The sequence below is a fragment of the Ammospiza caudacuta genome, chromosome 9 (assembly GCF_027887145.1).
Source record: "Ammospiza caudacuta isolate bAmmCau1 chromosome 9, bAmmCau1.pri, whole genome shotgun sequence".
Classification (NCBI taxonomy): domain Eukaryota; kingdom Metazoa; phylum Chordata; class Aves; order Passeriformes; family Passerellidae; genus Ammospiza; species Ammospiza caudacuta.
The window spans coordinates 20821991-20834492 of record NC_080601.1 but is presented as its reverse complement, the minus strand read 5'-3'; the positions used below and the strand labels follow the sequence as shown (position 1 = coordinate 20834492).

Sequence of the window (12502 nt, the reverse complement as noted above, 5' to 3'; positions counted from 1 at the left end):
GTATGGAATGTTGCTAAAAGCCAAATCTTATATCACTAAAAATCATATACAGCTCCCTTCAATCCTACCAACATTGTTTTGTTCTCCTTTTGAGCATGTTCATCAAAGTATAGATGATGATGCATGTTGATCTGTTCATGGTTTTACTCACTACATGGCGTACTATATAATTTGTTCATGTTTATCAATGTGAAGCATGAAGACAAATTATTCTTGTGTTGTGCTGTTATACCCCTTACATTGGGCTGATCTCAAATGCTGCTCAAAGGCTGGTGTGAGAGCCCTGTGGAGGATTTGGTTCAAGTAGGACATTCATGCATGAAAGTGCAACTTGAGTGCTTTGTGCCCTTGCTGTGTGCCAGCAATCTCAGCTGTCAGCTGGCTGCTTGTCTGCAGTGTCAAAGGGAGTTTCAAAAGCGTGCTGGGGACAGAACAAGTTTGTAACGTGTCTCTCTACCTGCCCGCATTAAAGGTCTTATCTCTGTGGCCAGTGTGGCAGCCACAATGGCTTTTTGTGTCCTAGAGGGAAGTTTCCCTTGCCATGTCCCTTCCTGGTGCATCTTGTGCCTAGTTTGGCAATTCAGGCTCACCCCAGCAGAAAGGGGACTGTGGCTCTGTGTTGGGCTTCACCTGTGCACAGTAAAGGGAGGGAAGAATAGCAAACTGGTTTTGTGTTAGAGCTTTGAGTCACAGGAGGTTTAGGAGTGGAGTTCTGTCTGTCAGCATCTTCCTGAGCAGAGCTCTGCTGAAAGCCTGGTGCCAGGAGGAAGGACTGGTACAGGTGGTTGGCAAAGGTGTCTGTCCCAAAAGCCACGGAGGAACCATGAGATGACATCAGTCAAGTCAGACTTAGTTTTGCTGTGGCACTTTTAAGGTATTGCAGTTGTGTGTTACACTTGTGGGAGCTGACTTGAGACAAAGAAGACTCTGAAGCACTAATGCCACTGCAGCACTCTTGGACATTGCTGCTGAATAGAGGGAGTGTCTGTGGGGATGTTTTATTTCAGGCACAGGGCAGAGAACAGCAGCTGTCATGTTTTAATTTGGGTCACTCTGAACAGAAAAGCTGTACTTGAGTTATTTCTCATAAATAAATCATAAATCTTCTATATTTTTGCTTACAGAATCCTTTCAAGTTGTGGTGAGAGGCAACGGCTTTTATCATGCGAGAAACATCGACCAGGTGCTCTGCAGCTTCAAGCTCAATGACAGCCTTACTATCAGTAAGTGTGCAGGCTGGAGGACTGCAGTCACCCCTGTGGCTGTGTCACCTCACAGGCCAATTCTCATCCATGTTAAGGGGAGCCCTTGCAGCAGATGTGAGAGGGAGCTGGGGTAGAGGTGTGCACTTAAAAGGAGCTTGAAATTCACCCTTGTTCAATGCAGTGACCTATGGGCACTCTGTAGTGAGCACTTACATGGCACATGGGGCTGTACAGTGACCTTAGCACTGTTGCAGTGATCCACGTGGGTGCTGCATGCAGCAAGAGAGGACTGGGGATCCAGTTTTAAGATGGAAACTTAAAATTGTTTCCTATTCCCTTATCCATCAGCAGTAAAAAGAAATACTGCTATCTTGATCCCCTGGTGGTGTTTTCAGAGTTTTTAGTCACCAGTTCAGGAGACAATTGCCATAAAGCCAGGCCTCCCAGGCACTCTGCTCCTCTCTGACACCAGTTTCTGGTCCCATCACAGTCACTGTGTAACATGGAAACCCCCTGTCCTGTTGTGATGAACAGGATCTTTTGTTTGCTGTCTCAGCAGCCAGGCAAAGGACTGAATGGCCAAAAAAGATGGAGTGTCCAGTTTCTCAGCAGTCCTCTCTCATTCCTGAGAAGCTGTGTATTTTGGGCAGAGTGAAATATGGTGTGGGGAGAGGAGCTCTGCTCCTATTTCATATATGCTGCCCTTGTGGCCTGAGCACAGTGGAGGCTTTCATATGCTGTCGTGGCCAGACTAGTGCCTTCCCAAGCAGTGAATTAACTTACAAGAGGGAACACATGAATTGCTCCTTCATTTCCCATCCCAGTTGTCTATGCTGATGCTGCAGTCAGTCAGCTCTGGTGGTCTTGCATTTATTCCACTCACAGATATGCTTTAACCAGGATTTGTTTTGTGTGGTTTATCAGTTAGACTTTTTTGCTTTTTCTTCCCTGACCCCAATCATTAGCACCTTGACTGGGCTTCACACAGTGAGGGCTCACCTGAGCCTGGAAATACACAGGAGGAAAACTACTCTGATTCCATTCCAAATCCATGCTGTTTTCCTTGGGTTAAGTCTGCAACAGATGTTGTGATGAGATGCTGATCTGTGATGCCTTTTTTTCCTTCCCTAAAACATACCACATTTCCATGTCCTCATCTCTGCATGGAAGGGGAGTTTTGTCTTCAGATGTGCTTGAAGTGGGTGAAGCATGAAAGAACAATTCTTACATCTGTTGTTGCTTGAGTTAATTTTTTTTCCTACATAAAGAGTAAACAAGCCTCAAAAGGATAAATAAGATGGCAGCCTATATCAGCCCTTTATTCCCTTGGGTAGACCATTCTATCTCCAGGCTGGCAGCACAGTTGTTTGCTGGCCACTCAGAGCTAAGCTGCAGTCACTGCAGTGGTGTGTCTGCTCTTGTGCCTCAGCTTACACACCTTTGGTGGAGTGGCAGTGCAGGATTACTGCTGGGCCTCCTGTCTGTATTCATAGGACTTGGCTTTCTGGATGTGACTTTTGAAAGTGACAGGATTAACACTGCTGAATCTTGGAGCAGTGAAATGCTTCCTCCTTAGGTGGGAAGATGTGTGTCCTTGTGTTTGACCCTGCCTCACCAAACCCTTAGAAACAACCTGTGGGCTGTTTACAGATGATGCTGCCACAGAGGGGAGGTTGGCTTCAGGAGAAGCAGAGCAGATCCTCATGATAACATCAGTCATGAACCCTCTCTGCCTCTTTCCTGTAAATGACCAACCATCTCTTGGGTTTGGTTTTTTCCCCCCCAGTATTTTTCCATTTCAACTCCACCCCATCCCTCTCATTCCTTTTTCTTAGGCTCAGACAGTGCAGCCTTGGATTTTCTTCTCTGTGTATTTGAACATGGGTAGACAAAAATTGAGCCTTCACTTTTGAGCCCTTGAGTAACTTGAGGGGTTGGACTATTCAGTGTGAGTAGAGGTTGCACATAATTTTCAGAAAGGCATGATGAATACTGCTCAAAGCTGAATTCCAAGTGGCTGATCACTGCTGTCAGGAACAGAGATAAATGTCCAGTTCTTAGCTGTGGTATCTCTAGCCTGATAGCATGATGTTGGCATCAACATGAATGGTTATTCTAGTACTTGGATTTGTAATCAGCACCATTGGGGAGTATTGGTACTTGCCAATATATTGAGTTTATCTGTGGCTTTCGTTGGTGTCAGCACTTCCCAAGGGGGTGGCCTGCTTGAAACAGTTTAATTTTTTCATCCCTGAGAGTTGTATCCATTTCCTTTCAGATGAAAAGCCGACTTATGTTCATGATACATACTTGCTTTGCCCTGCCCCTGTGATAGAAGATGCTGGACAGTGAGTATTGCATTTCAGCATGTGTTGAGAGGGTGGACTTCTGAGTGAAGATGTCATAAATTTCTGCGTGTGTCATATTGCAACCATCTCCTTTGTACCAAATCCTTTCCTAATATGAGCCACCATAGCTCTATTCAGTGTTGGGTCTTCAGCACAATTTAACCAAAGATCTTCTTGGACCATGGCCCCATACCATGGAATCACAGAATGGTGATTCCTTCTCTCTTCCTATATCCTGTTGTTTCAGACCAAAGACTGTTTCAAGACAGTTCATTACATTCAAGACAATTGCATTTAATTTTGATTGAAAGGAGATGCTTGATTTGAATTCCTTTGCTGTTATTGCATATGTTGTTTCCCGAATTTTGCTCTGCTATGCCTAGAGTTGATATTTTTCAGCCTTTTTAATCCTGTAGACTTCTGGGAGACATGGCAGAATGTCCAACCTGCCTTTTCCCTAGGTGATCTTGTGGGTGCTTAAATGCTGTACTGGGGCTACGGGTGAATGGCTCCTTTGCCTTTTGTATTTGTAGATGAAGGAAATTAATTTGGTGGGGTTTTGTAATTTTTTTTATTATTACTTTAATTTTTTTTTCTCTGATATTGGAGAATGGCTAGGGAAGATTCTTCTTGAATTTCACTTGGCATTTCAGTGGTTTTACCCTTCTTGATCTCAGTGCAGGGGTTCTGGATTTGCTTGGATTCGAAAGAACACACTCTGTTTCATTAACAGAAGGGTTTCTTTAAATAAATAAAAAGTCTTAAAGTTTATTGTGCTATGTACAGTAGTATTGCTGTTGTCTGAGGCATTCTGTTATGACTCAGTGTCCTGGTGCAGGTGGGATGCGTTTTTTTAATAAAAAGCATATGTCCCTGCTCAACTAAGGTAACATAAAAAGGTTGGCTCCTGGGTAAGCAGGGAGGCAAATGCAGGTAAGTGCCTGAGGCCATGAAAGTGCCCTGACTCATCAGGACCCACTATCCATGCAGACTCATAAACCAGTGGTTAAAACACAGACAGAATAAAGGTAAGAATGGGTGTAAAGATGACACTAAAAATAAACATATCTGTTTTGTGCTCTAGGGTGGTTTTCCTACAAGTCAGCATGAACAACGGGCTAACGTTCATCTCCAGCTCTGTCAGCATCACCAGCACACATTGTGTGAGTAACTCCAATGGGGCTTGACAGAGGAACCATGAGACTCTGCAAAGAAATGGTTGTTCTCCAGGCAAAGCCTCCTTGAGTGAGCCTGACCTCTCTGCAGCTTCTGTGTCACTGCTACTGACTGATCCCAGCAGCTCTTGGGAAAATAACCAGGGCTGCTTAAGGTCAAATTGATATTGATGGTGGATAGATCATAATAGATTTTCTGAGTAAAAAATTAGAGTAAGAGGCACCCTGCCCATTCCTACCTCAGGAGTGAGATCCTCAAAACTAGGATCTTAACAGAAGGAGACCTGAGAAAATGATCACAGGAGCATCAGGGGGCAGCACTCTGTTGAGCCTTGGGGTCCCTGAGGGGATTTAAGGTAAAAGGCACAACTCTTAGGACTTCTATCTGGAAAGGCCACAGAGAGAAAGGACATGATGCCTCCTGCATCATGTGGTCAAAAAGACCAGGTAGAGTGTCAGGGACAAACAGCTAGAAGTGATCCTTTATCAAAATCTGATTTTAGAATCAAATAAACAAAATTAGGAAACTGACTAATAGATGAGGAGTTGTCTTTCTTGCCTTGGGGTAAAAATAGGCAGTGCTGAGAGCTGGTGTGAGCAAGTACAGTAATTAAATATGTGACCTTGTGCTTGTGGTCTAAATCAAGCTGGCTGAAGTACCTGATAGCAGTTTGTATCATTGTTATTAGTGTCAAAAGGACTTTTATAGCCTGTGCCAAATGCTGTCATATTGGTTTGTAATCATTGTTGGCCATTTTGACAGCTGGAGAACAGGAGGGCAGGAATGCACATAGAGGCGACTGTAATTTGTAAATCTAATTTTCTGATGTTTGCAGCAGTGAGGGTGAGAAATATCACACCAGAATCCTGAACAGCTTGGATTGTAGGGACACAATACAGCAGAGATGTGTTTGTTTCTTTATGCTATTATTTCTATTTTGCTAAAACTTTCTTCCAAATTTTCCATACTGAGGACTGATATTTTCACATTTAATTCCACTCTTTTACCTCAGGTACAGTAAAACCTTTCAAGTCTGCACAAGTGTTAACTGATGTATTTAGTTACCCATATGTAATCTATTTCTGATGAAGACTGAAGTGTCAACCCTAACCAGGGTTCCTAAAGGCCAGAGCATGGATGGAGGAAGCTTTTCCTTTTGGTAGCCTTAGGATAGTAAGAGGAATCCAATCTCCAGTCATGTCAATCTGACAGTTTTTGACCAGCCTCTTGCAGATTGAATGTGAAGGAGGCAGGAAGCCTGATTTGCAGCTGATAGAAAAATACTGTCTTACTTCTGTTCTGTCCTATAAGCAGCAAGGTTGGCAGTTCAGTTTCCAACTTTGTCTTAATTTCATGCGTTTCACTCTTCTCGTTTTAGAGACTCCCTCCATTTCCTTTCCCCTCCTGTTTCCTTTTCTGTGGGTGGCAGTCAGCTGGCCTGCTCAGCTCTCCTCCCCAGCTGGTCCTTCTGTCTTTTCTGTACAGTAAGTATCTTCACTATAATCCAAAAGCCTCTGTGTGATCCCCTTGCTTATTTCTGTTCAGCTGCATGAAGTCTGCTATTTTCTTTTCAAAGTCCACCTTCACTATGGAGCTTTGTGTCATTAAAATCATTAAAAGAAGACTCTTTAGCTTCTTGCTGCCAGCAGCTCCTGAGCTATTGCTGGTAAATGTCTCAGCAATTTATATGTGCAGTTAGCATGGGAAAAGCAATGCCTGGAAACAAAGGCTACAAAACAAGGAGGTAATGTGTGTTTGGAGTAATAGTAGCACTGGTACTGCATTGCTACTGTATTTGGATTTGTTTTTAAGGAGTGCAGCAATAGTTCTTAAAGTTATGCTTGATTTTTACTCAGCAATCTGGCTTTACTGAGAATTCATTTCTCTGTAAGTATCTGCTTTCCAGATGCATTAGTTGTACATGGGGCCATGGGAGGGACAGAGAGGGGGGCTTAGCACTGAACTGCAGCTGGGTACTGTGTCCTCTAACAGGACTTGTTTGAGCAGGACATTTGGCACATTTTGGGCAATCCAGCTGCTCCCTGGCCAAAAGAAGGTGAGCCAGACAGTATATCCTAACACAGGTGGGTCTGTTGCATCGTTAACCAAAAGCCAAAGAGCAAAGTGGGGATGGCAATGCTGTGACTCAGATATGGGATACTGGGTTACCTGTTTAAAAGCATGGAGTAGGAGCTGTGTTTGTGTTAGTCCCTTATTGAATGTGTGAGTCCTGGCAGCTCTAGGAATTGGCCTGAGAGAGAACTAGGTACCATCTAAGTTGGGATCTAAGTTGGGCGTTCAGGATCTCACCCAGACTTTGCAAAGTTCTTACCAGTTGGTGCTTTCCACTCTGAGCTTTTTCATTGTGTGAGGGCAAAACAAATGCACTTAGAATAGTGAAGGAAATCCCTGTTGTAAGAAGGGGCTAAGCATCAGTTTCTGGTGTCATGGAAATTCAGCAAGTTGCAGTATAATAGGGTGAATCTCGTTGACTTTATCACATAGAAATCACTTTTGGAATTTGGCTTCTTTCCCTTTATCCTTCCACCTATCCTTTGAAAATCTCTTACAGCTTCCTCTCTAGCCAATTCCTCCTTCCTCCTCCTTCCTCAGCCTGATTGACAGGCCCCAGGCTTTCCTCTAGTTTCCTGATAAGTTTTTCCTGTTCCCTGATATCTCTGTTGCTGGTGAATTGAACCTCTTCTCAAATGTTGGAAATCTACCATTGAAGAAGTTTCATTTCCCAGTGTATATTAAAAAAAAAAAAAAAAAAAGGCTTAAACATCAGAGCTAAAGTTAGTATCATTCCAGAACCCAGTACAGTCTGAGGATAGGGCATCTGAGACCTCATAGTGATGGAAAGCTGACTCTAAGTGTGTAACTTCAGAACTCCTGCCTTCTTTGAGGCATATAAAGGTAACTCAGAAATAATCATCTTGTTTGCAGCTGACTGGGACCATCCTTTTCATTGCTCTTCTGATTCTTTTTCTGCTGCTGGCTCTGGCTCTTCTGTGGTGGTTTTGGCCCCTTTGCTGCACAGTGGTAAGTAAAGTCTTTTTATTCTCTTGACTTGTTTTCATATAGTCTTTGCCAGTTAAAGTGTTGGAGCGGGTGGTTAACCTTGCTTTAAAAAACTGCCACATTTGTAAAGCCCTGGTTCAACAATTTGCCTAAAGTGCATGTTGAAGTTACTCTTGTCTGGGTTTTTGATTGTTTCAAGGCCTATGTGACTTTTACATTGAATGAGAATTTTAAATAAGCTCATGGATGTGACTTAAGTTTCTGTAGGGGTTGAGATCTCCTTCAGACCAGCTTTGAAACCTGCTGCATAAAAGTGTAATGGAATTGATTTACTAATGTGTGCACAAGCTGTTATGGTCCTCTTTAAAGACAAGAGTTAGGGTTGGTTTTTTTTGCATTTTGTTTGTTGGGGTTTCTTTAATTTATTCAGAGGAGCTGCGGATTCTGAGATAATATCTTTGCACTAACTTGGTAATTATATGGTATTTTTCATCTCATCTGGGCTCATTTTCCATGGGACTAATGAGAGGATTGAATGGGGGGGAATGAAGCAGAGTGACTCATTTGTGACATGGGCAAGAAAGCAGGGAGGACATAGTTATTGAGAAGGATGAACCCTGCCATTGTCTCAGATTTCTCCATTGTTTGTTTATTGCAGGTGATCAAGGAGCCACCTCCACCACCACCTCCAGAGCCTGTAAGTGTGCTATTTCTGAGCTGTGGCACTGCCTGCAGCACTGTAGTGTGCCATGCTGCCCAGGAATGGCAGCCCTGTAGGTGTACTAATGACACCTTAAAGGCTGTGAGAGGAAGTGCTCTGGGTCAGGACAGTTATTTCTGCCTCCTGGCCTCTTTATATACGTACAGCAGAACTGCTTCCATCCAGGGTGATGGATGCATAGCTCAAAAATCCACAGGCCAGCAGTTCCTACGGTATTTTGTTCCTTCTGCTGTGCATCAAACAGGTGTGTAAGCAAATCTCTGCTTCTCAAGCTGTGCTGACAGCTGTCCCTCCTCCAGTACAGCTGCCATTGTTCTCAGCAGGAGTTTAGCCCAGATTGGTAGTAAGGAACAGTCTGGCAGCTGGAAAAAAGGACAGCAAAGGCCACATTCTTGTGGCTTTGCTACAGGAGGGGAGACAAAGCCTGCCCTGGCTGTGGCTCTTCTGCAGAGTGACCTTTGGAAGGACATTTAGCCTTTCTCCATTTAGGTTTTGAGCTGTGTGAGGCAGGATTGTGTTTAGCTCTTTTGGGGACAGTCACTCACTGACCCTGACCTCAGTTTAGTCTCACCATACTAGTTTCATGAAAATAATAGTAGCAAATAAAAGCACCTCCAGAGAAAACCTATGCCTGCCTTAATTTCTTTCCTAGGCATAGACAATGAAATAATGGAAAAATACTTGCCTAACCCACAAGAGAAGCTTATAGTTTACTGTTAACTTGCTGTAACTTGGCATGAATGTAGGGAGGAAACCACAGCTGCTGTTTTGAGGTTGCTAGAGGCCACCACTAGCGTGTATGTGATCCTGCTACTTGTCCTGAGCAGCAGCACTGTGACAATTTAACTTCAGAATGCACACCAGAATTCATGCTGGGGTTTGTGTGATTAGTGCTATCACAAAGCCTGCAGTTGCAGCCATGCTGCATTTGAAGGAGGTTTCAGAGAGCATCACAGCCCTGCAGAAGTTCCAGATGCTTTGCAATTTTAAATGCAAAGAGAATTAACTGATGTAAGCCTCCAGGAACAACACAGAAACAGATGTTATCCATCCCTTTTCTTGGCCTTGTCTTTATCCAGCATGAGTTGTAATAATCATGCATTGTAATAACTGTAACTGTGTGATGAATTCCATTACATTTAGTATTTATTAGGCTCCCTAGGTATGGTGACCTGCCCTTCAGCTGATACAGTGTGGTATTGCTACTATTAAACTGAATATAGGTGTGTAAAATTTGTTCTAAAGCACAAGCATTCGATTTCCATGTGGTAGCTGTTAATGTTACTTTGCTGTGTGTACAGTGTAGGGGATATTTGGTATAAATCCTTTATCAACTAGAAAAGTATCAGCTGTTGCTGTTGGCTCTGTCCTGCTAGAGTCAGGCTTGCCAGCAGTAAGAACTGTTAGACATGAACACTTGCAATCTGTGTTACCTTGCACGGAAGAGGCAGAATAGCTTAAATAGTACTCATGTTCACAGTGAAATCAAATATTAAAACACTGATGCAGTTCACTGGGTACTGGTTTAGATTAGCATAAAGTGGGATAAAATTTGTGTATTTGTTGTACTCTCAAAAAAAAGTTTACTGAAACAACACCAAACCCAACACCAAACCACAATACTTTCATTGTATGTTTATTTTCCCAATTTAGGATAAAACAAAATAACAGGAACAAAAAAAAAGAGGTAAAACAAACACCAAAAAGCCAAACCACAACAATAAAAGCCCCAAACTCAAACTCCCCTTACTTGTTAATGCAAATGTCAGCTCTAGTCTTGCCTGGCCATACTAAAGAATTTGTTGGAGGAGCTGACCTGTTGAGCTGTACCTGAGAGGCCACTGAAAAACCTTTCTCCAAGGCATAATCTAAGAGGTAAATACAAACGAAAATTAAAGCCTGGTTTCAAAAAGCTGTTATTGTCTTTTGAGCTCTTAATTCCTTTTCCATTCCAATAGAAACATGTAGGGCAATTTTGTGAAAATGCCATCTAGTGATGTAACAGTAATTTACATCTCTCTATAGTATTTGGCTTTTTAGTTAATTTTTTGGGGTTTTTTTAATAAAAAATAAGTTCAGGTAGTGTTTCTAGAAGCATGCTTGTACTGAGGAACAGTAGCAATGAGCACTGTGCATGGCCAGTCCAAGACCAGCATGCATGTCTGCATATAAGCATGAGGTACAGTTATTTGAGGAATGAAGGAAATATTGTAGGAGGTTTGTTGTGCCCTCTCCTCAGCTATGTGTGTACTTGGAGAGTGTCAGGCTGGGGCTTTCAGGTATCTTGACTTAGTGTAATGATATGGAGTCTGAGAAATCGTCAAGATGATAGAGCTGGAGATGTGTTCCCAGGCTTGTTGAACTAGAACCATTTGCCAGCTTTTAGTTAGGCAAGAACAGAAAAATGAACCTGAAGTTAATTCCTGATTCAGACTCTCACATGTTCCAGAAAAGGAATCTTTGTCTTTATGATTGCTCTGGTTCTGATTGCCCTAACAACTGTGAAATGCTCCTGTCTGAATCCTTTTTCAAATTGTACAACTTGAGCCAGACTCCACAAAGCATCAAATAGTGTAGAATTACTGGTTACAGCTGCCATGAGAAAAGGATCTGATGCATATGTTAAAAAACTCAACAGTGGTCACTTTTTTCCTCTGTTAGGTGACATTAACTTCTAAAAGTGCAATTAAGAATTTATTTCTCTGGGCCAACTCATCACTGCATTTTCTGTATAGCACAGTGGCAAGCCAGTTTATGTACAATTCATCTATACTTTGCCTTTCCTTACAAATCAGTGGAGATTTTGGAGCTCAATGCATATTTGATTAAATAAAAACAGCCCGGACAGAGGAATAGGCAATCCTCTCTGGCTTCCCTATTAAAATTGCACCTGCAGAGACAAGAGACTTCCTTGGTTTTTGTCAGCAAATAAGCATAAAATACAGAGCCAGATATCCAAGGATTGGACCATAGGATGTTCAGCTGTTTTCCGCAGTTTATGCTTTTTATGTGAGAGCAGCATTAATATCTCCTTGTGTTTCCCACAGGACTCAGATGATGAAGATGGATTGCCAAAGAAGAAGTGGCCAACCGTGGATGCATCTTATTATGGAGGCCGAGGTGTTGGTGGGATTAAGAGGATGGAGGTATTTGGCTTATTCTTTAGTGCTATAAACCCCAGCACATTGAATTGAAAACTGTTGCACTGTGTTTTCATGTGATTCTTGAAGAGGACTGGAGTCTGGGATTTAATCAGGGCTTGTGTACCTAATTCACACCTGCTGTCCAAGTAACAGGCATCAAGCTGCTGTCATTTGCATGAATAATTAAATGAATCTAGCATTAAGAGCCAGAGAAAATTTGAAGGCTAAGAAATGAGATAAGCACCAAAAGAAGTTTTAATCTCGTGAGTCAAACCCTTTGGTGCAGTTGCAACCAGTTCTCTTGTCAGAGGAAATTCAGGCAAACTACACTGGTTTTATTTTTGAGGATGCTGTCTATGCAGTGCCTGGTTTCTGTGGCTTCTCAGCAACTTCTTGCAGGACTGTAGATGAAGTATTGCATCTTAATATCCTTAACTATTTTCCTTGGAAGAATTTTATCCTTGATGCTGAGAATGTATGCTGACTGTGACACCATGGATCATATACTGTTCTTGAATGCAGAGTCACTTCTCTGCTTGAGCTAAGTCAGACAACAAAATCACATATTAAGATATTAGATACTGGGAAGAATTTCTTCACTGAAAGGGTGATTAGGAGTTGGAGCAGGCTGTCTGGGAAAGTGATGGAATCACCATCCCTGAAGTGTTGAAAAGATGTGTGGATATGGCACTTGAGGTATGGTATAGTAGGTGCTGGGTTAATTCAATCATCTTAGAGCTCCTACCAACCTCAATGATTCTCATCTGCCCCAGATGCTGTGAATTCCCACAACACCTTAGATTGCTTGAATGTGCAAAGGCTGGTAGTTCCAGCAGTTTTTGAATTAGACTGTTTTATTCTTAAATGTGTATTTCTGATTATGGTAGG

General features: G+C 42.5%; 1 protein-coding gene across 1 annotated transcript in view; it reads left to right on the top strand.

Annotated features, from left to right (window-relative positions):
- Positions 1 to 12502, top strand: part of ANTXRL (ANTXR like) — a 56168-nt gene that overhangs the window by 21424 nt on the left and 22242 nt on the right. The window contains exons 10-15 of the mRNA XM_058810490.1: positions 1125 to 1223; positions 3484 to 3553; positions 4638 to 4716; positions 7676 to 7771; positions 8409 to 8447; positions 11519 to 11617. Of these exons, the coding sequence (XP_058666473.1) occupies positions 1125 to 1223; positions 3484 to 3553; positions 4638 to 4716; positions 7676 to 7771; positions 8409 to 8447; positions 11519 to 11617 (482 nt within the window). The remainder of the gene's footprint in view (positions 1 to 1124; positions 1224 to 3483; positions 3554 to 4637; positions 4717 to 7675; positions 7772 to 8408; positions 8448 to 11518; positions 11618 to 12502) is intronic.